This window comes from Lepidochelys kempii, chromosome 7 (assembly GCF_965140285.1).
Source record: "Lepidochelys kempii isolate rLepKem1 chromosome 7, rLepKem1.hap1, whole genome shotgun sequence".
NCBI classification, from domain to species: Eukaryota; Metazoa; Chordata; order Testudines; family Cheloniidae; genus Lepidochelys; species Lepidochelys kempii.
In genome coordinates this window covers 46,218,347-46,245,269 of record NC_136386.1, presented here as the reverse complement: position 1 = coordinate 46,245,269, position 26,923 = coordinate 46,218,347, and the positions used below count along the sequence as shown (strand labels likewise).

At 46.8% G+C, this 26,923-nt stretch overlaps 1 protein-coding gene across 5 annotated transcripts in view; it reads right to left on the bottom strand.

The window, feature by feature from the left end:
• The window catches only part of RAD54L2 (RAD54 like 2), a 93,622-nt gene that overhangs the window by 10,049 nt on the left and 56,650 nt on the right, over window positions 1–26,923 (bottom strand). For all 5 annotated transcript variants that reach the window (XM_073352534.2, XM_073352539.2, XM_073352536.2 and 2 more), the window contains 16 exons: window positions 19,709–19,907; window positions 18,042–18,181; window positions 16,056–16,190; window positions 15,456–15,691; window positions 13,839–14,021; window positions 13,395–13,528; window positions 11,868–12,064; window positions 10,998–11,340; window positions 9,887–10,064; window positions 8,861–9,103; window positions 6,260–6,378; window positions 5,825–5,943; window positions 4,540–4,639; window positions 4,116–4,321; window positions 2,514–2,689; window positions 156–352 (listed from right to left, as the gene is read on the bottom strand). In XM_073352534.2, the coding sequence (XP_073208635.2) occupies window positions 156–352; window positions 2,514–2,689; window positions 4,116–4,321; window positions 4,540–4,639; window positions 5,825–5,943; window positions 6,260–6,378; window positions 8,861–9,103; window positions 9,887–10,064; window positions 10,998–11,340; window positions 11,868–12,064; window positions 13,395–13,528; window positions 13,839–14,021; window positions 15,456–15,691; window positions 16,056–16,190; window positions 18,042–18,181; window positions 19,709–19,907 (2,905 nt within the window). The remainder of the gene's footprint in view (window positions 1–155; window positions 353–2,513; window positions 2,690–4,115; window positions 4,322–4,539; window positions 4,640–5,824; window positions 5,944–6,259; window positions 6,379–8,860; window positions 9,104–9,886; window positions 10,065–10,997; window positions 11,341–11,867; window positions 12,065–13,394; window positions 13,529–13,838; window positions 14,022–15,455; window positions 15,692–16,055; window positions 16,191–18,041; window positions 18,182–19,708; window positions 19,908–26,923) is intronic.

Here is a 26,923-nt window from a genome sequence, read left to right as displayed (position 1 = left end):
GGCAACACCCAGCCTTAATATTCTCATTTCCTAGGAGCCAAGTGAGAACGCCCAGGGTAACAGGTTAGTCTTCATCTACCCCAGCTGTTTTTCCTGCCCCGCCTCTCCCCTCATCTGAAGTCCTCAGCAGAACAGGGAAAGAAATAAGCACCCACCAATTCCTTTGACTGAAGGCAGGGATGCTTGTCAGGCTCTGGTCACTGGCTGGGTAATACTGTGCATAGGATGGACGGGTATAGGGGACGGATGCTCGCTTCTCTTCCTCATAACTCTTCTTTGCTGCCTTCTTCTCTGCCTTGGTCAACTTGTGCTCCTTCCGGTCAATCAGCAGCGACTCATGCTGGAAAGGCTCCTGTGGTCACAGCACATAAACATATTGAGACACCAACATACCACAGGAGGGCAGTAGACAAACCCAAATGATAGAATTCCCTCCCTGTATCCCAGGCAGAATAACATGGCAACTGGCAGACTCTGGGCAGTATTCTGGGCCCTGGTCTACACTGGGGGGGAGGTCAATCTAAGTTATGCAACTTCAACTACGTGAATAGCTGAAGATAAATCAACCCCCGAACGCTACCCTGTCAACTCCGCCTGCGCCTCTTCTGGCGCTGGAGTACAGGAGTGGACAGGAGAGCGTTCGGGGGTTGATTTATCACGTCTAGACTAGACACGATAAATCGATCCCCGCTGGCTAGATCGCTACCTGCTGAGCTGGTGGGTAGTGAAGACATACCCTGGGTGGACTCTGGGGGAAGAGTTCAAAACTAGTGCAATGGACACTATTATAGACAATATGATTACTTCTTATAAATAATCTGTGCACCAACTCCACAATGATCTCACTGCATAACACTCACAGGAACATGCTTATTCACAATACTCACAATGCATGCACTACGACAGCACATAAATGGAGCAATTCTGTTACTGCACTAAATGCCCCATAGCAGGCTTTCCTTTTAACCATGAATCTCTGTATAGAGATAGCCAGGCAGACACAGTCCTTCATTTCTCCTCTCCTCCAAAAGCCTTAACCAAACTACCCCAACCTATGTTCTTCCTAGATGCTCTACCTACTTCTGAGGGCATTCTGCACCAAAAAATTAAAAATTCTGTGTATAAAAATTTTAAAATTCAGCAAAATTCTGCAAATTTTATTTGTCAAATAAATGTGGAGGCGCCAGCATGGCATTGGAGAGCACAGGCCACTGGCTGCACAGAAGTGGTAGATCACTCCCCCTGGGGGAGACTCAGCAGTAAGGCTGCACTCAACCCTGACACAGTGCAAAAAGGAGGCCTGCCCCAGAAACACCCCAGTGTCCTGCCCCTCTGTGCCAGGTGCACATCGGTGTGGGCAGGCAGGCTGGCTCAGCCCAGCAGGATCCAAGTGTGGGGGGACTTAGTGTGGGGGGACCCAGGCGTGGATTGAGAGGGTTCTGTGTGGGATCATTGGGTGTGGGAGGCTCAGTGGGGGATCCAAGTGCACAGGGGATCTGGATGCACAGAGGCTTGTTGGGAGGTTCTGGATGCAACGGTAATGGGATGCTACAGTGGGGTCCAGGTGAAGGTGGTTGGGGCTCAGCGAGGAGGGAAGAAGGGCTGGGGAGGTCTGGGTGTGGAAGAGATAGAGCTCGGCAGCGGCTGTGGGGGGTCTCAATGTGGGAGGCAGATGATGGGGGACTGGGGCACAGTGGGGTGGCGATCCAGGTGCAGGGGGCTCCTCAGGGGGGTTCTGAGTGCAGGGGGGTGCGGCTCAGCTGGAGGGTCTGGGTATGGATACTCAACAGTTGGGCAGATGGGGGAGCAGTTTCCTTTACACTGATCCCTCCCCCTGCAGCTGAGGAGCGATGGGTGCTTGAAGCGGTGTGGGGAGGGGATCAGAGAGTTTGCAGAGATTTCTGCAGCTGGGGGAGAAATCTGGGGGTGGGTCTGATCCAGCACCGGATACTGTGCAGGAGAAGAGAAAGTCCCGTCCTCCCCAGCCCATCCGGGACTAGCAGCTGAGCCTGGCGCAGGGTAGGAGCCACCAGCCGGGTCTTCCCCAGTCCCGTCCCCTGCCCTACAGGTGATTTACCTCTGCTGGCTGCCGTGGACACCCGAAAAATACTGCTTGGGAGGGTCGCATGACCGCTCTTGTGGCTTCCCTTTGCTTTCACATCAGAAAGTCATTTTTTCTTCAGGGAAGCAAAGAAATCTGCGCATAATTCAGTGCATAATTCCCCCAGGAGTATCTACCAAAGGTCTAAGGAAATCTGCACATGAACTTCAGGTCTTGCGTTTGACAATGGAACAACAGTTTTCTTGATACCTGACACTGATCATGGACTTGTCTCAGAGACATGCACAGTCCCTTATAACTAATATTGTTTTGGAACACTCTTATCTTAACCAAGGTATCACAACACAGGCAGCTCCATTTTCTCCTGGGGTAGACCGTTATTCACTGAGCTCAGTGTCATCCCTAACTGGCAATGACATCTGGAAGCAGCATTAAGAACAAAGGTACATACCTTGGTGATAATGTGAGGGTATTTGAGACAGGCTAGCTGTAAGACAGACTCCTTGATCTTGTTTGGGTCCAATGCCAGCTGGGCAGGATCTGACTCCTCTTCTACGAAGTGCAGCAGGTTCTCCACCTCCCTCCGGGTGAAGTTTAGCACTGGATTCAGATCATCCACAACACGATCTGGAGAATGGAGGGAATGCATCATTCAGAGAAAGGAGGAAACAGTTTACTGCTCTCTGCTGTACTCATTACATTCCTGCTTATAGATTTCCCAGCTCTTAATCTGTGCTTTCCACAGCACTCTGCTGTGAATATCTGCAGAGGGACAGGGATCATTCCACTGCACTTTGAGACATGACCATGCAGGTATTTGAATATTGACACAAACCAGGCTAGGGAATGCTTTGCTCTCCATATATTACAACAAGGTGATATGGGCCATTAACATCCTGGCATACACAAACCTGGAAGCTGAAGATACTGTACATACAATATGGTTGAAGAAGTTCCCCATCTCACCCTTGGACATCAGAAGCCTGAAAATATTATGTGGACATTGTGATAAAAAGGCAGCTGCAAAGGCGAACATCAGTAACTAACGAGCCAGAACCACAGAGAAAGGCTCAAAAGTTTATAGTGACTAACCAGTGACTCAGGTTTCCGGGGACTACAACCACCAGATTCTGTTAAACTATTTGAAAGTTCTGGATAACATCTGAGATCCCCATTCTCACCTCCATAACTCAAAAGAAGCTGCATTATTTCCCTGGACTTGATTTTTGTGTATGTGTCAAGATGGGAACAAGTGTGTGTGTGGGGAGGAGGAAAGAGAGGAGGAGGAGGAGAGGACTCTAGGACATGGGTACTAGACAGCACACAGAGTCAGAGCACTGAAGTATCCCCTCTGCACCTGGACTTAAATTCTGACACAACCCTTTTGGGCTCATGGTAGCCTACCACTTGTGCATCTCTCAAAACCACCACAAAATCTGGCACAATTCAGCCCCACTGGCAGTCTTGGTTCCAGACAGGTCAGAACTGGAACGATTAGTGAACCTTAGTAATTAGGTAGCAATAAGGATGTCAACCTGTTTTTTCAAAAGTAGGTATTCCCCACTGTACTGTTGAAAAAGCGGAGCCATGGAGCACTGCAGTAACCTGTCCAATCTAACAGGAGGCACCAGCAGAGCTGGAGACAGAACTTAAATCTCCTAACTCCCAGCCTCCTGCTATAAGCAACAGACTATCCAGCCGGTCTGCTGCTTCTGTTCTTGCAGGAGGTGCTACAGGTCAGAACTGAGGTGTGCTTGCAGCTAAGGAGCAGAAGGGGTGAACCACAGGGAGTGTGTGTTGCACTATGCTGGCTCAAACCGGTACTGCTGAATCCTTCATTTTTACTAGATCTGTACTCACTCTTAAATTATAAAAATATCAGAACAACTCCCCAGTCATAAATGCCTTTTTAGTGTCATTTCTTCTAGCAGCAGTTTGTGTCTAACATTAGACAGACGGAAGCATCACCAAAATCATACAGACTCCGTCCATGGACTACGGAGTATAAGAAAAGTAAGCAGGATGACATATTGGCAAAAGTGTTCAAGCCTACCTGACATCCCCTGCTTGGAGACCTGGCGGTCATAGATTTTCTTCTCCAGGGTGTAATCTGAAACCAGTCGGTAAATGTGGCACGGCTTCCTTTGTCCGTAGCGGTACACCCGGCATACTGCTTGTGCGTCATGGCACGGGTTCCAAGAAGCATCAAACACCACCACTCTGTTTGCTCCAATCAGGTTGACACCCAAACACCCAGCTCTTAAACAAAACAAAAATTAAGTTTCAAAATCATTTTTCTTTCCAGTCTTCAATACCTTTATACTTTAAGGAGTTACCATCCTGTATGGTCTTAAGCCAAATCTTGCAAACAGAGCAAGTGCAATAGATTCTGTGGTCTGAACAGCCTCCATCACATTAATGAAACCCACTCTTTCACCCCACCTCACCCCTCCGTTCCAGGCAGGTGACCAACTCACCGTGTGGACAAAAGGAAGAGCCAAACAGAGCTGTTGCTGGGGTCATTGAACTGGTTAATCAATCGTTCCCTTTCTGAGGCAGAAGTGCTGCCATCCAGTCCTGGTAAGAAAATCAGAGAGGTGTTTAAAAAGCCTTTGTATTGTGGGATCCATCAAAACGAAACAGTTCCCGTCTGGCTCTTAGAATACCTGCACTGTGAAGAATGCCATTACCCTGCAGACTCCGTATAGATCCAGCTAGGGAAACGCTTCCGTGCCATTTCAGGCAATTGAACCAGCTTACTACAATAAGCCCTCAGCTGTCCCAGCCAATGCCCACATCCCCCCAGTCAAACATACACAGTGTAGTCAGCCAGGGAGCTCGGGCTGTGTCTAGCTGCAATATCACATGAGTGTAAAACAGGAGTCTGGCATAGGCCAAGTTCCACAGTGGGCTACAATGCATACAGCTAAACCAAAGATGAGCAGTTCTAGTGCACTGGGATCCTACACAGAGGCTCATCATTCAGGTAGGATGTCTGCAGTACCAGTCACAAAAGCCTGAAATACCAGTATTGGTAACAGGCACCAGTATAAAATAGATCCAATACGACCACTGAGCTGGGATAGCACAAAAACAACGCAAGCCGCTGGCAAAACCCCACTGGACCCAACATGACCATATGCAGAGAATCGGAGAAAAAGAGTGCAGATGGACAGAGCATGCTTGTGATCATGGGTAGAACTCACTCATGATGAAGAGATGCTGCCACCCACACCTTGAGTCAAAAGAGGAATTAGAGCAGTTTATAGACACCTAGCATGCTTGCCAGGAGCTCCCAGGGACACTATGTCCATCCAGCTACCCTAAACACTCCTGTTGCCCTGCCACAAAAGTCAGCTACTGAAGGGGACAGAGACTAGAACTGGAGGGAAAACTCACGATCACCAAAACAAGCAGTAAAGATTCTAGAATTAGAAAGTGTCCAAGTGGTGCAAAGGAAGAATGAAGATTTTTTTAAAAGTTTTAAGAAGTGATAGTTAAGCTATTCAGAGAGCCATTAAAAAGAAAAGGGGGAACTGGGAAATTATCAGTCAGTCCTGATCAAAACTAAAAACATGCATCCAAGACAACTCAAACAAATCAATCTGAAAATGGCTAAGGAACAGATCTGCACGCCCACGGAAAAGCACAGGTAAGTGTGGCGAGAAACCAGAGGAAATTGTTGCAACATCAAGAGGTTAGCCCAGCCGCAGAGGATCAAATAGGGTCCCAGATGAAGGAAGGAGGACGGTCTGTACTCACTGTAATAGTTGAGATTTCGGACCCAGTTATGAATGCCTTGCACATCTGAGCCTGGAGGATTGGGCATTGGTCTCTTGGCCAAGAACTCCTCAATGACAGACAATGTGGACAGACTCTGGCTGCAAAAACAAGGTCTCTGCTCAGGAAAGCCCCTAACAGTGTAACTAGAACAGCAAACTCCATCTTCCCCTGCTAGCAGTCTGAGGGTGCCACGGGACACCCCCTTACCACTGACAGCTATACGGATGAAGAGATTACAAAACCAATGGACAACAAAAAACATTAAACCAAACAATGGGAAAAGACCAAATAACACTGCATAGCAGTGGGCAGCTGTCATAGGGAAACACCATCAGTCTCATTCTACTACTGTCTAATCTCCAAACACACCACTGCTCAGGGCTCAGAGGAGCAGCCATTGATACTTCCTCTTACCTAAAGACCAAGATCTTGTCTCCGTGCTTCACACTTTCCTCAATCAGGTGGAACAGTAACACCATCTTGGGCGAGTTCTCCAAAACTCCCATCTGGTAATCACACAGGATGTCCTTGGCCTACCCAGAAACAAGAGCCTCGGTTACATGGGGAGGTACTCAGTTAGTTCCATAAAACATACTTTCCATAAGAGGCTTCAGGCTCATGAACAGAATGTAATAAACCCAATGTGACCCTATACGAAGAGCCAAATCTCCACATAGCCCTCCCAAGTTCCAGACACACACATCCCCATACTGAGAACAACAGGCCATCACCCTGTCATTTAAGTCTGGGGACTCTTAGCTTGAGCGTGAAAACTGCTGTGGCAATTCACAGGAAACAGCAGTCTCCATGTGCCCTTATAGGACTTCGGTCTACAAAGTCAATGCCCTGAATTGCATCTGGAAGTGAACAGGAAACCAGTGCAACTGCTGGAGAACTAGTATAAAAGGTGAAGACAGCCAGTGGAATCCAGCTGATGCATTCTGCCAGCTGTAGCTTCCAAGTGATCTTTAAAGGTAGCCCCCTTGTGGAGCACGTTTCAACAATTCAGTCTCAAGGTGACAGAGGAATAAATTACTGTGGCACAGTCTGGATCCAAGAAGAGAGGCCTCAAGCATCCAGCCAGGTCCAGATGAAAGGGCTGGTTTTGGCCACCTCTGAGTCCCAAAGCCACAGAGGATCCAGGAGTTTCAAACTGCAGATTTCTTGGACAATAAGTGGACAAAGTCTTGAGTACAGGAACTTCTGCTATATCCTCAAGATGCTCAACTAGCATCACCATTATTCTGTTTAATGACAGGCTTCAGAGTAACAGCCGTGTTAGTCTGTATTCGCAAAAAGAAAAGGAGTACTTGTGGCACCTTAGAGACTAACCAATTTATTTGAGCATAAGCTTTTGTGAGCTACAGCTCACTTCATCGGATGCATACTGTGGAAAGTGTAGAATCTCTTTTTATATACACACAAAGCATGAAGATAAGCTATTACCAGCAGGAGAGTGGGTTTGTGTGTGTGGTGGGGGGGAGGGGTGAGAAAACCTGGATTTGTGCTGGAAATGGCCCAACTTGATTATCATACACATTGTAAGGAGAGTGATCACTTTAAATAAGCTATTACCAGCAGGAGAGTGGGGTGGGAAGAGGTATTTTTTCATGCTTTGTGTGTATATAAAAAGAGATTCTACACTTTCCACAGTATGCATCCGATGAAGTGAGCTGTAGCTCACGAAAGCTTATGCTCAAATAAATTGGTTAGTCTCTAAGGTGCCACAAGTACTCCTTTTCTTTTATTCTGCTTAAGTTTCAGCCATCTCACTCTCATTCAAGTTCTGATCTCAGCTATGCTGGTGAAAAAACACAGACACTGCACCATCCGGGTCTGATGAAAACAAGGTGTAAAGCACAGTGCCAGCTGTACAGTGGTCTCATAATTCCCATTAGTAGCCTTTTATATGCACTGATCAAGACAGAGAGCAAGACAAAGCTTCATAGCAGAGATCATAGACTCATAGGACTGGAAGGGACCTCGAGAGGTCATCTAGTCCAGTCCCCTGCACTCCAAGCAGGACTAAGTATTATCTAGACCATCCCTGACAGGTGTTTGTCTAACCTGCTCTTAAAAATCTCCAATGATGGAGATTCCACAGCTTCTCTAGGCAATTTATTCCACTGTTTAACCACCCTGACAGTTAGGAAGTTTTTCCTAAATGTCCAACCTTAACCTCCCTTGCTGCAATTTAAGCCCATTGCTTCTTGTCCTAGCCTCAGAGGTTAAGGATAACGATTTTTCTCCCTCCTCCTTGTAACAACCTTTTATGTACCTGAAAACTGTTATGTCCCCTCTCAGTCTTCTTTTTTCCAGACTAAACAAACCCAATTTTTTCAATCTTCCCTCAGAGGTCACATTTTCTAGCCTTTTAATCATTTTTGTTGCTCTTCTCTGGATTTTCTCCAATTTGTCCATATCTTTCCTGAAATGTGGTGCCCGGAACTGGACACAATACTCCAGTTGAGGCCTAATCAGTGCAGAGTAGAGCCGAAGAATTACTTCTCGTGTCTTGCTTACAACACTCCTGCTAATACGTCCTCGAATGATGTTCACTTTTTTTGCAACAGTGTTACACTGTTGACTCATATTTAGTTTGTGGTCCACTATGACCCCCAGATCCCTTTCTGCACTACTCCTTCCTCAGCAGTCATTTCCCACTTTGTATGTGTGCAATTGATTGTTCCTTCCTAAATGGAGTACTTTGCATTTGTCCTTATTGAATATCATCCTACTTACTTCAGACCACTTCTCCAGTTTGTACAGATCATTTTGAATTATAATCCTATCTTCCAAAGCACGTTGTGGCAGGTGAGAAAGTCTCAGAACTAAAAGCAGGATCCCTGCTACACAAGGGTTTTTTCCACTGCTGTTCCCCAATTTATAACCAGCGCACTGCCCCGACAAAAGGGTCATGGGCCTTTGACCAATTAAGCATTCAGCCCATGTTTGTTGGAAAAAAAAAAAAAAAAAAAAAGCCATGAGACTCCTAGCTCTGAGGTTGGTACTCACCCACTCATAAGTAACGACTTGATTTGCTCTCTCCTGAAAGGGGTTGAAGCCAATGCCTTGAAGGAACTTGCTGTTGGTAGCTTCTCCAACTGGTGATGCCAAAGCATTAGTCTCTGTTTTGACTTTTATTCCTTGTGGTTGACAGCGAGAATTAGTGCCAAGGTCATCCACATCCAGGTCCTGCTCATTTGCCAGATTCTCTTTTTGCAGCGCTTCATACAGCACATCTGGGTGATTCCAGATCTGAGAGATGAAGAAAAGGCAAAAGGTAACATTGCACTAGCACAAACCCAACCAAGGCACTTGTGGATTTACAGCACCTCACACGCAGTCAAATGCTAATGCCCCTGCAGAAACGCACCAGCGATTTGTTAATCTAATTATTCCCCTCCAAATTCAGCTGAAAGGGAGTTTGTAAAGTGCCACAAATTAAGCAGATCTCACCGCATTAGAATATTTAATGCCAGGGACTCTGCCTGTTCAGTCCGAAGTCCTCTGTAGTTGACTTGCGTGGACACGCTGAAACTTTGCCTGCTATAGAAGCTAGGCAGATTCCAGTCAACAAGTAAAAAGGAAAGTGCGATTCTGTCACAGCACAAGGTATACACTGTTTCAACCAAGACATGTTACCAATTTTAATTATCTTAAAGCTCCTCTGTTTGGTGACTGATGAATGAACACACACAAGGCACACACTCTGGGAAATGAAGGATTTTCTTGCAGTTAAAGGCTGGGACTTAGATCAGCTGGGTTCAGTTCCTGGCTCTGCCACAGACTTTTTGCATGAATTTGGGCAGGTCAATTAAACACTCTGTGACTCAGTTCCCCATCTTTAATGTGGGAATAATGATACTATCAGGCCACCACATTACATCATGCACAGGAACATGCACACTAATGCTTAAGATGCACCAAGATACTGCACTTGTACTATATCTACATCATTCTTCTGGCCAATATTTGGACATAGACTCCTACCCTTTCCCTGTATACTGCAGGAGAAGCTACTCTCTTGCCAATACCCACCTTACAACAGACACAGAAAGCCTTGAGCGGGTTCAATCCCAGCCAGCCACTGTTGCCTGCATCCCGGAACCGGTTCATGAACTCTGTGTAGAGAGCCCGTTGGATTTTTGACAGACGTACCAGGATGACATGTTCTTCTTTATAGGGAAGCTGAGCCTTTAGTACGTTATGGCCTCTCCTACAGAAGCAATCAAGAAAGGAAGATCAGAAGAGAGAAAGAACATTCAGGGCTAGCATCTCAGGGGCTGCCTTCAGGGTAAGATATCTGATGACAGCAAAGAGAAGGAACTCTAGTTGTGAGTGTTTCTATTGCAGGACACTCAGAAGACATTACAACTGAAGCCAAATAAAAAGTACAGTATGCTCTATTACCAAAACAGCAAACATTATAATACCCCAGGATAGTGTTTAGAAAGGGGATCAAGGTCTTGCTAACCGTGGTGCTAAATCAGGAAGGATACACTTGTGGCCAAAACACTGCACTGGAAATTAAGAGACCTGGTGTTTATTTCTGTCTTTGCCAATGACTTGCTCAGGCCATGTCACTTACTCCTTCTGTGCCTCTGGGTCCTCATCTGTAAAATGGGGAGGATTTCTAGTCCCTCCTCTCCTCCGTAAGAGTACTGTGATGCTTACATTGTTTGGGGTTTATAGAATGCTTTCAGATCCTTGGATGGAAGATGATACAGAAATGCATCTACCAATCACCTACTAATACTTCTAAAGGAAGTTAGGGAGCACTGTACTGCCCTCCATCTGCATGTGCTCCCCTCTACCAGTCCCACAGGACGGTACTGGCAGGGTACTGTAACGTTACACCTGCCACTAAGTCAGGGAGAAGCCCCCAAAGATCACTTCTTAACTGACAGGCTAAATTAGACAAAGTGCTTTTGAGAGAAACATGCAGGTGCTAACTCTGGGGTCCCCTCCAAGATTTCTCCTATATGTCTACAATCTCCCTAAAGGACAACAGGGAATCCAGGGTAAAAATCAAGCTCAGGAAGACAACAGGAATCGCTGTAATGAATACACTCCTCAATCGATGTGGCTAAACTATGATCAAGGAGCTGACTGCACAGACTACGTTACTGAACACTTGATGTGGACTCACCTTTGCACAAACCCCTCCAGCAGACTATGCAGGACATGACTGCGGTACCTCATGAGACGGACGTCCTGCGGTGTACTGTCAATACACTGCCCGTTCAGGATGGGGCGTTCAAACATGTTGCTGAACTCCTGCCGGGTACCCAAGAAGTCAGGACGGACGAAGTCTACCATGCACCAGTACTCAATCAGGTTGTTCTGGAGCGGGTAGCCCGTCAGTACCACCCGTCGCCTGGAGCGGATGTTCTTCAGGGCCTGAGATGTGCTGGCATGGCAGTTCTTTATCCGGTGTCCCTCATCACAGATAACTACATCCGGGCCAGGGCGGGATAAAGCCTTCTCAATCCCTGAGGGAAAGGAACATTGAGTTACTTGGTCAGCTGATGTTCCTGCTTCACGTAGCTCTACAGAAGGAAAAATGAGTAATTATGAAAGTTGAAAAAAAAATACTAGTTGTTTGTAGTGTTATTGCAGCTGTGTTGGTCCCAGGATATGAGAGAGACAAGGTGGGTGAGGTAATATCTTTTGCTAGCCCAGTTTCTGTTGGTGAGAGAGACAACCTTGAAAGCTTACACAGAGCTCTTCTTCAGACCTGAAGGATATTAGAAAGTGGGATAGAGACTGAGGAAGAGCTCTGTGTGAGCTCAAAAGCTTCTCTCTCTCACCAACAGAAGCTACACACAAATAAGCTGTTAGCAAATATAGTGACTGTGTTAAAGATAACCACCTCTGACGTTGGTGCCTATGTACAATAAACTAACTATTCTCTGCTGCCAAGTGACCACCTGCCCATGGAGCCAGCCGGCATTAGTAGAATCTCCCAGCTGCAATTCTGTAGACAGGATGGTATTTCCTAGCAAGACTCGCCTCCCACCTTTCAGAAGCTCTTGCTGCCGGTCCTCCTCATCTAAGTCGATAATGACAGGGCCAGTTTGTTTCTTTGTTTTCTTCTTCCTGCCAGTAGCAAAGGACTTCTTCAGTGAGAGGAGACGGTACATCTCATAGCCCATCAGCAGCACCCCGCCATCCGTCACCCAGTCAGTCACCACCTTTGCACGGGCAGCCGTAGTCCTAAAAAAACCCAAATGCACAAAAAATGAGACCTCTTCCTTAAATACACCTGAACTTGCTGAAACAGATGCCTGCTAAAGGAAAGGACCTTTTCAAATGACTTAAAACATATGCTGGCATCAGACCAAACCAGCAGACAAGAGCAATGAAGCCCTTTTACATGAAGATCTGGGAGAAGCTTCCAGCATACTGAGGGTAACATGGCAGAGAAAGGTGAACCATTAAAGGATGTTAGTGGATGCATGAAGAAGTTTGCTGTATATGAACCTAAATCAGATTTCACAGAGCAATGGAATCCTCTTATGGGAAGTGTTAGGAAAGAGACCTCTCCAAAGCACACATTTGCATAAGGTTCTGATGTACGTGGCTGTCTTACTCTACTACTTACAGCACACACCTATCCATCAATCTGAGAGTTAGCCGAATTATTTCCTTTCCCTCCCACCAACATTAAGGACAGGCTCAGATATGAAGCGGTCCACTCCACCTTTCCCATACACCAGAGCACGGTAATCCCCAATCCAATATGAGATGCACATAAGAGGCTCTAAATAATATCAGCTGACTAGGAAGTATATTCCTCTCGTGAGGTGAGGACCTCAGCGGCCAAGTGTGTGTAAATGCCAGATGAACTACGAGTGCCCTGAGATGAATATAAATCTCACCAGATTGCATGAGACAACATGACAAAGAGTCAAGCAGAGCTGCAGCAGCCAAGAATACACACTGTGTAAGATGAAAAGGACAATACTCTGCCTTACATAATCTCTCCCTTCGGTGTAGGAATGCTAACTCATTTAGAAGCCCTCAGGCACAGCAAAACTGAGTAAAAGTTAAAATGTCTGCAAGAAAGAATCAGAGAGGAAAGTGAAAATTCCCAGAAAAGCCAAATATAAGATTCAATAGCAATCATGCATACAGGCTGAGAAATCACATGGCTGGTCTCTGACGGGTGGAGGAAAGTACCCACCACAGACAAAACAATGCACTTCCCACTGGCCAATCCATACATAGCACAAAGTCTGGCATTTGAATTTTCCCATCTCAATGCATGAGGGGAAAAGTGGAGGTGAGTTGACAACCATGATGGAAGAGAGTATAAATAAGAAATGAGAGAAATCTAACCCCTCGTTAAAAGATGCACCTTTTCGATGTACCGAAATCCTCACACAAGAACATATACTGCAGACATACAGAGGGAGAGAAACTAAAAGGACAGGGCATGGAATCAGATCAAATGAACAGACTGCAGCAGTGGTACAGAGACACTGATAATACAACTCCATGAGAAGCAGATTAATTGCTCAGGAGGGGCATTCATGGCACCTACTTGTGTTCATCATTCAGGATATGGACTTTGAAGAAGCGTGGCTGAATTTCTTTTGGGTTATAGTCAGCAGGGAGGTTTTCAGGTGCGGGAAGCCACATGTTGAATTCTGCCAGCCAGTTCTGGAGAGTGTTTACCTGGGGAGGAAAAAAATGCACCCAAAGGACTGAGAAAGTAGTCCTCAGACCACAAAATTCAGTCACCCAGCATTCAGAACTCAAAGCTAAATGGGACCTGCGAATCACATCCAGCTGTCCTCAGCTAGAAAGAAAGGGCCATCATACAGAATTCTCACGGATGGTGGGAATGAAAGCAGTGAAAATGGGAGTGAGGGTACCTGAGGGCTCTCTCTAAGGTATGAAGGACCAATCCATCCTCCTCCCCACAACAATAAAAAAAGCAAGTCCTAAATGGTGGACCTGACACTGTTTCACACGGGCTACTTACAGGTACAATGGCAAGGACAGTCTTTGCCTCTGTGTGCCGGAAAAGTACATCCAAGAAAGAGATGACCTGGATGGTCTTGCCCAGCCCCATGCTATGGGCCAAGATACACCCAAACCCACTGCTGCTTTTAAATCTCTCCAGGGATTCCACCAGGTTATCATACAGGAACCGGATCCCACCAATCTAGAGAAAATATGGAAGAGTTGCAAAAGAAGTAGTGGAAAACAACAAAATGGAGATGTAGCTACAGATTGACATATACATTGTATGAGTTTATATGGCAGATAAATACACAAGGGGAAATTAGAGATTCGTTGCAGTATTTTCAGCTACAAGGACTCAATAGAATTCCTTATAAAAAACTTTCTGAAAAGATGGTCCTGATCATTCTTATGCTTGTGCAGAGCCTACAGTCTTTGGGTTGATTTTTTGTTCTTAAATAATTTGATGAAATAATGCTCATCCAAGCATGAAGTAGAGGGGAAAAATCTCTATCAATACAATGTCATATCATCTGGTTTTGAAACTTTTCCAGGCATCACTTTACTCTAGGTTTCAGAGTAGCAGCCGTGTTAGTCTGTATTCGCAAAAAGAAAAGGAGTACTTGTGGCACCTTAGAGACTAACAAATTTATTTGAGCATAAGCTTTCGTGAGCTACAGCTCACTTCATCGGATGCATTCAGTGGAAAATATAGTGGGGAGATTTATATACACAGAGAACATGAAACAATGGGTGTTATCATAAACACTGTAAGGAGAGTGATCACTTAAGACGAGCTAATACCAGCGGGGGGGGGAGGGGGGACCTTTTGTAGTGATAATCAAGGTGGGCCATTTCCAGCAGTTGACAAGAACGTCTGAGGAACAGTTTTTCTTTTTTTTCTTTTTTTTTTCTTTTTTTGGGGGGAGGGGGGAAATAACTAACTTAGGCTTGAATAGAGACTGGGAGTGGATGGGTCATTACACAAAGTAAAACTATTTCCCCATGGTTATCCCCCCCACTGTTCCTCAGACGTTCTTGTCAACTGCTGGAAATAGCCCACCTTGATTATCACCACAAAAGGTTTTCTCCCCCCCCACCCCCATTCTCCTGCTGGTATTAGCTCATCTTAAGTGATCACTCTCCTTACAGTGTGTATGAGAACACCCATTGTTTCATGTTCTCTGTGTATATAAATCTCCCCACTGTAGTTTCCACTGAATGCATCCAAAGAAGTGAGCTGTAGCTCACGAAAGCTCATGCTCAAATAAATTGGTTAGTCTCTAAGGTGCCACAAGTCCTCCTTTTCTTTTTATGAAAATATTCGTATTTCTACATACTTTGACAACATAACAGCACAGGCTCTAGGACTAAGACGCCAAGAGCCTGCTTATCAGATAACAGTCAAAGAAATATGGGGCTCAGGATCTCCTTTAATTTCTCTCCATCATTTAACTGTCTGCACTGGGCACTGCCACAAATTCTGGCCACAATCTTCAGGGTGGCAGCTCTGCCAATAACATCACTATAGCAAATCATCAACCCACATGACATCAACAGCATGGATTTCAGCTCCTGGGATAAGGAGGAGGTTTTGCTGAAGTCCTTGTGTGTTCTGAGCCTCAACTTCCTGTACCTGGTGAGGCTTTACTGCCCGTGCAAGCTGTGGAGCCAGGAAAATGTCCTCTTCATTGGGTGGATGGTTGATGTTGACAATGACCTGCCCCAGAGAATCCGACTGATTTAAGGCATCATTCACATGAGAGCCACTGCTCTCTTCAGTACCATCCCCATCTTCCCCCTCGTTGGCAGAGTCGCTGCTGTCTACGATCTGGAGGGCCTCATCCTCTCCTGAACTCAATTCGATCACTTCTGTGAAAGAGCCAGAGGGGGGAAGGGGCATTAACTTTTCACTGGACTTGTAGACAGGAGTCAAATTCTGTTAATTTTCAGCAAAGGACTCAAAAATACCAATTTTGAATGCAGATCTGAATATTCAAATACAATTTGTAGCCAATGCTTGGCCCAAGGTGCTTCGCCTCATTTTGGAAAGGTTAATTAAGGACAATTTGGTAGTGGGACTACCAGAATCAGCACTACGTTTATTTAAAAAACACTTTAGATACGTAACATCTGAAGATAGACAGCTTTGTGGGAGATCTGGCTGGATGACACTGCGTAAATGGGACCGTTTGGGCGATACACGGATGTGTGATAGGTTGGTTGTGAGTCTTACCATCTTTAATGCTATGTAGTATGCCTTTCGTGTCATCTTCACTGCCACTGCTGGTGCTATCCAAGCAGATCACTTCCTCAGCTAGGACCTGAGGAGGAAGCTGAGTGGCCTCTGCTGTTCTTAAAACTATTTCTTCTACACAAAAATAGTAAGCAATAGTTAGCAATACTAATAATAATCAGGAAAGATACAAAAGTGTTCGAAGTTAAGTCAACATTCCCTTCTACACTTGCTCCACTCAATTAGTCCTGGGATTTTCTATAATCAACTCTTGCTCTTTAACCTACCACTATGTCTCAGCTTAGCGGGTCATTTCATCTCCTTTTCCCCCACCTCAATGTGCTCAATGATTCTCTCTAAACAAGGTACTCAGGGTTGGGAAGCTCCCCATTACAAGCCACGTGTGGAGTATATTCCTCACTGAGACTCCAAAGCCCATTTTGTTCCAAAAGCTGAGAAAAACAGGATAATCTTTTAACCATCCAGTGCCTTACAACAAGGGGGAAAAAGTTCCCTTTTCCTTACTTTGCACTACTTCCTGAGAGAAAGCACAAGTGCTTAGGGGCTAAATGGGGCCAACTTGTGGTCACCGTTTCCCAGCACTGCAATCTTGTGGTTACTCTTACTTCTTTATGTTTGTGAAAAATATTTTTAAAATGTGAAGAGAGTGTAACTAATACAATGTTGTCTCCATGGGTCTGCAGACAGCCTGGAAAAATAGCTGAGAGGTGTGAACTGCCTCATTCGTTTCAATCGGTGTTGACTCTGAAGCCTAGCTGTTCTAATTTAAATGTCTGCATTGTCAATTATTTCACTGCTGGTCAAAACATGGAAGAAAGAAGTGTGAACATTTGCACCAAATACTCAGAGTGATGTTTGGTTTTGACATGCCAAAACACTTTGGTTTGAGTGTGGGGCAGGGGTGGGAAAACTTTTGGCCTAAGGGCCACATCTGGGTATGGAAATTGTATGGCGGGCCATGCATGTTCATAAAATTGCGGGTTGGGGTGCGGGAGGGGGTGCGGGCTCCAGCTGGGGGTGTGGCCAGAAATGAGGAGTTCAGGTGTGGGAGGGGGCTTCGGGCTGGGACATGGGGTTGGGATGTGGGAGGGGGTGAGGGCTCTGGCTGGAGGTGCGGGCAGGGATGAAGGGCTTGGGGTGCAGGAGCGGGCTGTGGGTGGAGCAGAGGGGTTCCGAGTATGGGAAGGGACTTCAGGCTGAGGCAAGGGATTGGGGTGTGGGAAGGGGTACGGGCTCTGGACTGGGGGTGCGGGTTCCAGAAAACCTGTGGGGCCGGAAATGAGGGGCTCAGGGTGCATGCAAGAGGGGGCTCTGGGCTGGGGGTCAGGGGGTTGAGGGTTCCGGCTAGGCGTGCAGGCTCTGGGATGTGGCTGGGGATGAGGGGTTTGGGGTGCAGGAGGGTGCTCTGGGCTGGGACTGAGGGCGGGAAGGGGATCAGGACTGGGACAGGGGGTTGGGGCGTGGGAGGTCAAGGGTGTAGGCTCCAGGCGGCGCTCACCTCATGCAACTCCCGGAAGAAGCGGCATGTCCCCCTTCCGGCTCCTATGCGGCGGTGCGGCCAGGCAGCTCTGCGATCTGCCCCGTTTGCATGCGCCGCCCCTGCAGCTCCCGTAGGCCGCGGTTCCCGACCAATGGGAGTTGCAGAGCCAGCAGTTGGGGCGGGAGCAGTGTGTGGAGCCTCCTGTCTGCCCCTATGTGCAGGAGCCGGAGAGGGGACACGCCATGGCACACCTGGAGCAGGGCAAGCCCACCGACCCCACTCCCTGGCTGAAGTGCAGGAGTGGGGCAAGCCCCCAACCCTGCTCCCCAGCAGGAGCTCGAGGGCCAGATTGAAAGGTCTGATGGGCCGCATGCAGACCTTGGGCTGTAGTTTGCCCACCCCTGGGCTGGGGAGAATACCACTTTCTACTCCTCTTCAGCTGCTATCCTTAAAACTTGCTTTAGTGAATGCCGCTCTCTGCTTACCTGGAAGGAACTCTAGCGGTACAGTGGGGATGGCTGCCGGATAGTCCTTTCGCTGCTGCTCCAGCCGTTTCCTTCTCTCCAACTCTTCCAGCTGGGCTGCTTTTGTCACAGCCTCAAGCTGATCCTCCCGCAGCAGCTTTCTGAGCACATGGGCAAACACAGAAAATATTATTTCATTACACCAAGAAACAGTCTATCCCAAATAACTTGGGTGGTTTCATAGCTGACCCACAAGAGGAATGACAACCTTCAGAAAGAACGTAAGCTACACAGACTAAGAACATCATAGCCAAAAGCCATAGCATGACAACTACAATTTTAGGGAAGGCTGCTCGCTTTTTTAACTGCCTGTAACTGCTACTGTTGTATGAGGAAATGGCTGGTGTTTGACAGGAGCAAAATGCTGGATGGATGGAAAAGGTGAGTGGACAAGTGAGTGTCTATGCTGAGATGCCTAGTAGCAGTAAACTTGAAAGGATCTTTCTGTGAACAACAGAGGATACGTATGTTATTTATTTCTATGGTATTAGAGTCCACGTACAGCAGCAATGGCACAACATCAGGGAAATCTGTTAGGAGACAAAGCACCTATCTAAAAGCCTTCAACAGCAAAAGAGGAAATAAGTACTTTCAAATCACTTTCCTGTTCTTCTGGTTCTTTCCAGGAACCATGACAGCACCTGCATTCCAAATATGCTTAGGAGTTAACTTAAATACACCACTTTACAGGTAATCCCATGAGTTTTGGAAGGTTCCGTTTTTCCCCTTTCAGATTAATGTAAAAGGTGAGAGATTTGCAGCTCTGAAGACTGAATTCCTCTATACAGAATATAGGTATAGTCTGATCAGCGGCAGTCCAAGGCTTCCCCACCCTGCCCTGCCAATTCACTCTAGCCCTCAAATGTAGGAACCTCCTCCTCCATGAGTAAGGAGATATCTTGGTATCCAGGGCCCACTAAACTATTGTTCCTTGGATTGAGGCTGCCAACAAGAGGGCTAATTAGTACTAACTGCCATGTGAACCAGACCAAGACCACTAATTCTTTTCACACAGGGGCATCAAACCGCCATCAGCTGGTGTAAGATGCCACATTCCATTATGACTCCTCTGAGCCATCTAGTTCCCCATAAATAAATGTTATTGCAAACTTCTTATAGCCCTCCATCCTGTCACAGAATATAGGAGGGGACCTAAAAAAATCTCAAATTACTACAATGTAAAATGAAGGAGAAACGGACTTTTTAGTCACTGGCTGTGCCCTGAGCTTTCTTGCAAATAAACACCTAAAGTAGTGCAGGGAAAGGATTTATTTTAGGGAACTTATAATATCATCACCTCTAACAGAGAAGAGACACACCCTGAACTCAGGTATTGATTAGAATGTAATGGTGGAACTGATTTTCATGTATTTGGTTTTAAAACCTAGATGTGAATTATTCTGCTAATTTCATATATTTGCTGCTCTGGAGCTGAACATGTTAATCTTCTGAGATCTCAAACAGTTTACTTGCCCCCCCCCAAGTAATATGATTTGGTTTTAACAGATTGTCTGGTTTTCTACCGAAGCTGGTGGCAAAAGCCTAGAAGCAATATAAACTCAACTGAATAGACTCCACTTTCCCCCATTAAGACATCCTCTGCCCTTCCCAATTCTATTGCTGCCTACCTTATGTTCCTCCTCATGTGAGAAGGTTTCTGAGCCCTCTTCTTTTTGGTGTCCTCAGAGGCCAGGCTCTTGTGCTGATTCTGCAAGAGTCGCTCTGCCCGCTCGCTCTGAGATGAGGTAGTTGAAGTAGAGCGTTGCCATTCCCCATCCTCCCCATGCTGAACATGGTCACTACTGAACACATCTTCCTGGGGCTGGTCTGAAAAGAAAAGGCAAGAACAAATTGTAAACAACCATCCCATGCTGTCAGTCATTTTTATACACCTGCTAACCGCAGATCGAGCTCAAAGACCAACTGGAATCATTCATCCCTCTTCTTGTTCATTTGGTTGCATGTTTCTTTGAAGGCCAAAATTATGAACTGACCTTTCTGCACTGAAGATGCTACTAAATACAGTGTTAAAGATCTCAGGCCAGTGTCTGTCTCCTGTGAAAGAGGAGGCTGCATCACTAAAGACAGAGCCAGAGAGAGGAAAAAAAAAAAAACCTCTAGGGCCCTAACATGTAAACAAAGTGAACAGATTCTAACTCAGGCACAATGTTTTCTGGCCTGAGACTTTACTTCCTTCTAGTGGCTAGCATTAGTATTGATTAGGAGAGGGAGCTAAAAGTAGCCCATAACCATTTATACTGCATTTGGGAACCTACAAGTCTAGATGCAGCTAAAAGTCAACATGCATTAGATGCGTGCTACTAAGGGCTACAAGAACATAAGAATGGCCATACTAGGTTAGACCCGTGGTCCATCTAACCCAGTATCCGGTCTTCTGATAGTAGCCAGTGCCAGACACTTCAGATGGAATGAACTGAACAGGACAATTATCGAGTGGATCCATCCTGTTGTCCTGTGCCAGCATCAGGCAGAAATTTAGGGACACCCAGAGCATGGAGATTGCATCCCTGACCACCTTGGCTTATAGCCATTGATGGACCTATCCTCCATTAACTTATCTAATTCTTTTTTGTACCCCATTATACATTTAGCCTTCACAGCATCCTCTGGCAATGAGTTCCACTTGGGAGGGAAGTTCCAACAAGCTTTGTAAAAGGAAAATGGTCTAGCATTCCACAAAAACTGCTGTCCAATTTTAACAGCAGAGGGATAACCTGCAACCCCATCTCAGGATCAACTCTGCTCCTCCTATACAAAGAGTTAAATCAGAGAACTACAGTGACTGGGAAAGGGTCTGCCTTTGAAATAGATAAGGGGGGGGGAAGGGTGTGACAAGAAAGAGGAAAACAGGCAATATGTCAGTGATATCAGCATCTCTGGAAACTCGTGGAGTCCCCTCTGAAAGGAGAGATGGCTGCGGTAACGACAGGTACCACAGTGTAACATGTCATGCACACAGGTGCCACTAGAGGCTGACACATTGACACACCAATTACATTAGTCTTACCACCAATTTCTCCCCCTCAAAGCTGGGGTCCCAAGAACAGTATTTTGCTAGCTGAACAAAGTGAATAGCACTGCAACCTCAGCCCAGCAGAGATTCTGTTAAGACATCTCCCAGAACTATTCGCATTTGCCCCCAATCTAAATCAGAATTAATGCAGGACATCTGAACACAACACATCCTGGGCCACAGAATGCGCCGTTTTCTATGCACATCCATACCATTAAGCCCTGTCTATGCCAGAAGAATGGTGATCAGCAACAGGTGCCAGCAATAGGTACAGCTGACCTTGTGCTGAACAGGGAACACAGTTTTGCTGCAAATGTAGACACAGAAAAACTGATCTCAGTGTTATGAACCTTGTGGGTCTTTAGAGTCTATTACTACAACATGCCTCCCTAAACAAAACAGGCTCACAGACCATGCATTATATTCATTTACAGGGAGAAATCAGTGCTCAGAAAAGAATCCAGTTTCCTGGGCTTCTCAGATAAGAGCTCTACCATTTGAGCTCAAGATGCAGTTTGGTCACATTACCCACAGGTCTTTAACATTGCTTTGTCTTGATTCAGAATTATATAACTAGATCAAAGGATTGGATAAAATAGGGCAAAGGGAAACAGCAACAGCAGCAACGTGACCACATTCTACAGGCTGAGTCATTAACCCAGTAACTTTCCCAGAGCAAACAAAGCCATTGGTATCCCTGCTACCATCCTACCCTGAGCCCCTGAGACCTGGACACAATTAGAAAGGAACAAAGTCATGTTCATTTTGGAGAGGGAACCACCTCTCTTTCTGCCCCCTGGCAATTACTGATGCAGCACTGGTTCTTCCCTTTGCACTGACTCTTCTCCAGCAGAGTACCAGCAGAGGGTAGTGCAGGGCAAACACAATTCAGAGTCTACACAGCAGGAGGGTGGAGCTGTCTCCAGTACGTTTCCCTATCTGTCTTTCAGTCTCTTTGTATATTTACTTTTCTGCATGCATTTTCCTTCCTCTCTTCTGAATTTGCTCCAAACTATATTTAACACATTAGGTGACAAACAGCTGTGGCCAGAATTTAAAAAAAAACAACCACTCTTACCTGAGCAAGAATATGAAATTCAACTCTGATAAAATGGTTTGTCCCTGTTCAAACAAAACATAACTCGTCAAACTAGAACCTTGTTCAACCACTACCATATTTCATTTAATAGTTAAACCCAGTTGTTTGCCCTGTGTATGCTATTTCTAAGAAAAGGACTGCAGTATGACAACACATATGGTATATACCCATCTGGACAATAACGTCTTCTCCACATTAGGGACTTTATCAAAAAATCTCATCGGTTCAGCTGAAGTGGTATTAGAACCAGTGGGAGCCGTCGTGTAGCAAGGTTCCCATGGCTGGGTACATTTTTACCACTATGTCAAATAAAGCTCCTTTTCAGTAGGCTTAACACACAGGTAAACCACCAGAAGATACTGGAATCTTGTCTAGGCTACAACTCCCAGTGGCTCTAACACCTATGCAGCTGAGCTGACATTGGAATCAGTGGGATTTATTTCCGTTAAATTCCCTACTGTAGAGACAGTTGAAATCTTGTGCTAAACACTGATCTCCCATCAGTCTTGCACTAGTAACACTTTTGCTCTTTGTGACAGAGGGAGTGAAGGAACGTTATAGCAGCACTGCTCCGAGTACACATTCGATTGAACTGCTAATCTGACACAGCTTCAATAAGCAGCTTTTTTCACAATGTAACAATTTGTCAACCATGTTTGCGCATCCACAGCTGCCTAACCATGTTTACACCACCAGTGTCCTCTGGGAAAGTCTGGGCAGTTATTCCATACTGCCTCAGCCAAGGGAGTGCCACCAGCAACATGTGCAGCACTGCACACTGGATAATCCTACCCACTCAGGGTTCTGGAGGAAGGCCGGCCAGCCAAACTGGCTGCACTGGCATTGTTTGGGGGTCCTAGCTAAACAACGTTACAACCCGGATACAGGACAAATGTCATGTGCCAGCCCAGGCAGCTGGCAAGGATGAATCTGGTTTAGCTTCTGTGGTTACTAACCACGTATTCAATGTGCTGCATGTCAACGCAAACCGTATTTAGAACCAACTAGACTGTAAACCCTTTGGGACAAGGACCATCTTTTTGTTTCATGTTTGTACAGCATCTGGTACAACGAGGTCCCAGTCTGTGACTGGGAATCCTAAGTGCTATGACGGGGCTGCATCATCCAGCGCTCCGGGGCTGGGGAAGGAAGTAGGGTCTGCACGCCACCCGCCCGGTGCTCTAGCGCTGGGGAGGGGCAGTGCGCAGCTCAGTGCTCCAGGGCTGGGGAGGGGCTGCGCACCATGCGCCCGCTTGGCATTCCAGGGCTTGGGGCGGGGGGGGGGGGGGGAAGAGGCCACATGCTGCTGCCCAGCCCAGTGCTCTGGCTTGGGGGGGGAAATCATGTGCCGCCTGCCCGGCGCTTTGGGGTTGCGGGCATGCGTGCCACCTGCCCAGTGCTCTGGGGCTGGAGGCACTCGGGCAACCCAAGGCTGGGGGGTACTGGGAGGTGCTGGGCTTGGGGATGGCAGAAGGGGGGGGCCTGAGGCAGAAGGGGTGGGCCAGGCCGGGGCCTAGCCTCCCCAAGCCGTGGTTCACCCACGGCCCATGCTGCAACCATTGCCAGACTGCAGGTAGGCCTTGAGGACACTTCAGGTGATGGTGCTCAATGTGCTCAGGAACTCCATTTTATTCTTTTCCTGGGCACGTTTAGTCTTGACAAAAGAAGACTGAGGGGGACCTGATAACAGTTTTCAAATATATTAAGGGGTATTATAAAGGGGACGGTGATCAATTGTTCTTCATGTCCACTGAAGGAAGGACAGGTAGTAATGGGGTTAATCTGCAGGACGGGAGATTTTGGTTAGATTCGAGGGAAAACTTAATAACTATGAAGATATAAAGCACTGGAACGGGCTTCCAAGGGAGGCTGCGGAATCCCCATCACTGGAGGTTTTTGAGAACAGATTGAACACCTGAGATCAATGGTCTAGGTTTACTTGGTCTTGCCTCACTGAGCACAAGGGGCTGGACTTGATGACTTCCAGAGGTCCCTTCTAGCCCTGCATTTCCATTATTCTATGATAATCCCTGGCTCTACGTGCCCAAACAAATTAATCCACGTCTCTTAGGGAAGGAAAGAAAGCAGTCCCCACCAGCTCACAGGGTCCAGAGTCTTTGAAAACCTCTGCAGTTTCTATCAGGCCAGCTAATTAGAGAGCAAAAAGACTTTGTTCTCATTTTAAAATAATCAGCCTCAGCCCCTTCAAGCAACTCAGCAGCTTTAGGTCCCTCCCACCCAGAGCAGCCTAACAAAGAGCTAATTATGTAACCATTACATAAGCTGACACACCCACCCACCCCAGCACACACGTACAACCACTCTTGAAAGCTGAAAGCTAGCAGGGCCAAGAGGAATATATAAGAAATCTCCCCCCTCCCTCTTGAATAGATCATCATACTGTATAGACAGCCAGCTCTACAACCAGTATCCATCACAGTTAGCCCTTTCGCCTACATCTGTGATCCGCTACATTTCATTCTCAGCTTTTGCTATCTTCCTCTTTTCTCTCACTCACATTCTCTTCTCTGTCCTGCACTTTTTGCTTCTCCAGGTACTCAGCTCTTTTGCAGTCACTATACTTCCCCTTTCCTATTTTCCCCACTCAAGTCTACCTTGTGGCAGAGGCAGCAGAGCCTTCCCAAAAAGGGGGGTGGGAGGAGGGACCACTACCCCCTCTGTGGCCCTGCCCCTCCTCTTCCCCCCGAGGCCCCACCCCAGCCAAGCCAAGCCAGAGAGCCTGCCCTCCCCAACCCATGTCCCCACCCTCCACCCCCCCCGGATTCCCCACCCAGGGCAGGTGGAGGGACCCACGCTCCCCACAGCTGCCTGCGCAGCTCTTACCCCAACCCAGCTCTGGCTGGGGGTCCAGGCCTCGAAGCCGCAACCTGGCCATGGTAAGAGCCACCCAGGCAGCTGTGGGGAGCCACAGACCCTTCAGCTGCCCTGTGTGGGAGGTCCAGGGGGCAGGGACATAGGCCAGGGGCTGCTCCCGCTACTCTCCCAGGCAAATGGAGGGTCTGCAGCTCTCCACAGGTGCTCAAGCTCCCCAGCTGGTCAGGGTCTGGAGGGAAGAGGAGGGGTGAGGCAGGTGGCAAAAAGTGGACAGAACAGGCCCCTCCACTTTCAGAAAGCCGGAGGGCCATGGCCCCCTGTCCCGTTTCCCTCCCTCCCCCCTGTTCCAGCAGCCCTGCCTTGTGCGGACTGAACAGAGGACTGGAGAAAACAACTTTCAATAGCACTCCACTGGAGAAGTTTGCTAAAGAGCCAAGTGAGGCATCCTCTCGCCCTGTAGGAGTAGCCAAATGCAGCTCAGAAGTCTGCAGTGCATAGTAAAGTCTCTGTTGCAGAGACGCAACTTGCAGAGACTACTACTCCCAGCAAGCAATGCTTCATCTTGACCTCAGCTGGGCAAAGTCCTCGGTAACCATTGCCTAGGGATGCTAAACTCTGATCCCTTGCAAAGCAGGCAGCACAGCAGCCTCTCTTAGCATAGCCTACACCTTACCCTCACTGAAGAAATGAAGACAATGAAAAGCAATTGTTAGAGGGAACATAACCTAATTCCCACTCACTCTCACTCCTCAGATTTGCGCACGGTGTAGGCTGCAAAGCTTGCACCTTGCTATGAAGCACGATCACGGCTATACTCTGAGGCACAAAAGTGAATCTTCCAGTCTGTACATGCTCCAGCCCCAGAGCTTTCCTTCTGATGACTGATGCTTCCTCTGGCCTGTCACACAGCACACATATCAACTCCGCTGTCCTCATTAGCGCTGCTGACTTATCTAGGAGTTAACAACGCCAGGTCTCTCTTTTGTACTGGTCTCAAAAACTAGAGGCAGAGTATGTCGTATGAATATAACAAACAGTTTCACTTGCATTTCTGGTAACACATTTTTCATTTATCTAGATATTTATAAAGTGATCACTCACTGTAGTATAAAGGCAACATCCTTGGGGCCTGCAGAGAGAGGGAACAAGGCAGCGGTGCTTTTTATAATAGGACCCCCATCTGGCTCTGGAATGGAGGGATAATACGTTAACAGGCTCTGAAGAAGGTACCACTGAAGACTCTTCAGTTATAGGGGTGAAAGAAAGAAAAGGGAAATCTTGAAGGGAGAGAAGGAGAGTGACCTCCAAATTCCTTCTGGGTGTGAAGGAACCCAGAACATTGGAAGTTTAAAAAAAAAATAAAAATTCCCTTTCTTTTTCCGAGGTTTTCATAGTGCATCAGTTGCAGATGATGTATGCTACACAAGAAAACTCATTTCTGGCCCGAAAAAAATCATTCACAAATAAAAAGAACCACTCAAACAGGAAAAAAAAAGGAGCCAGAAAGAAGCAACACAAAAATGGAGAAGGAATGAAAAGGGCCAAGAGTGCTCAGAGGCACACTGGAACATCAAAAGGCCAACTTTGGTGACAAACAATAGATCTTCTAACCCTGGGATTATACAAGCAGAACCAGGCCCCAGACATCCAAAAGCTCTTATTCTGGCCAGGCCTCACTGCTGCACACATTAAAGAGATCCGAGTTACATAAACACTAAAGAGCACTTATATAAGCTTTTGTATGAAACACACTTACAAGCATCAACACCCCGAGCTGAAGGAGGAAAGCAAGTAGCTGTTCCAGCCAAGTCCAAGCTATGTATAACTACATCGATCCCACAACAGCCCCCTTCTTAGTCTAGGTGCTAGACAACA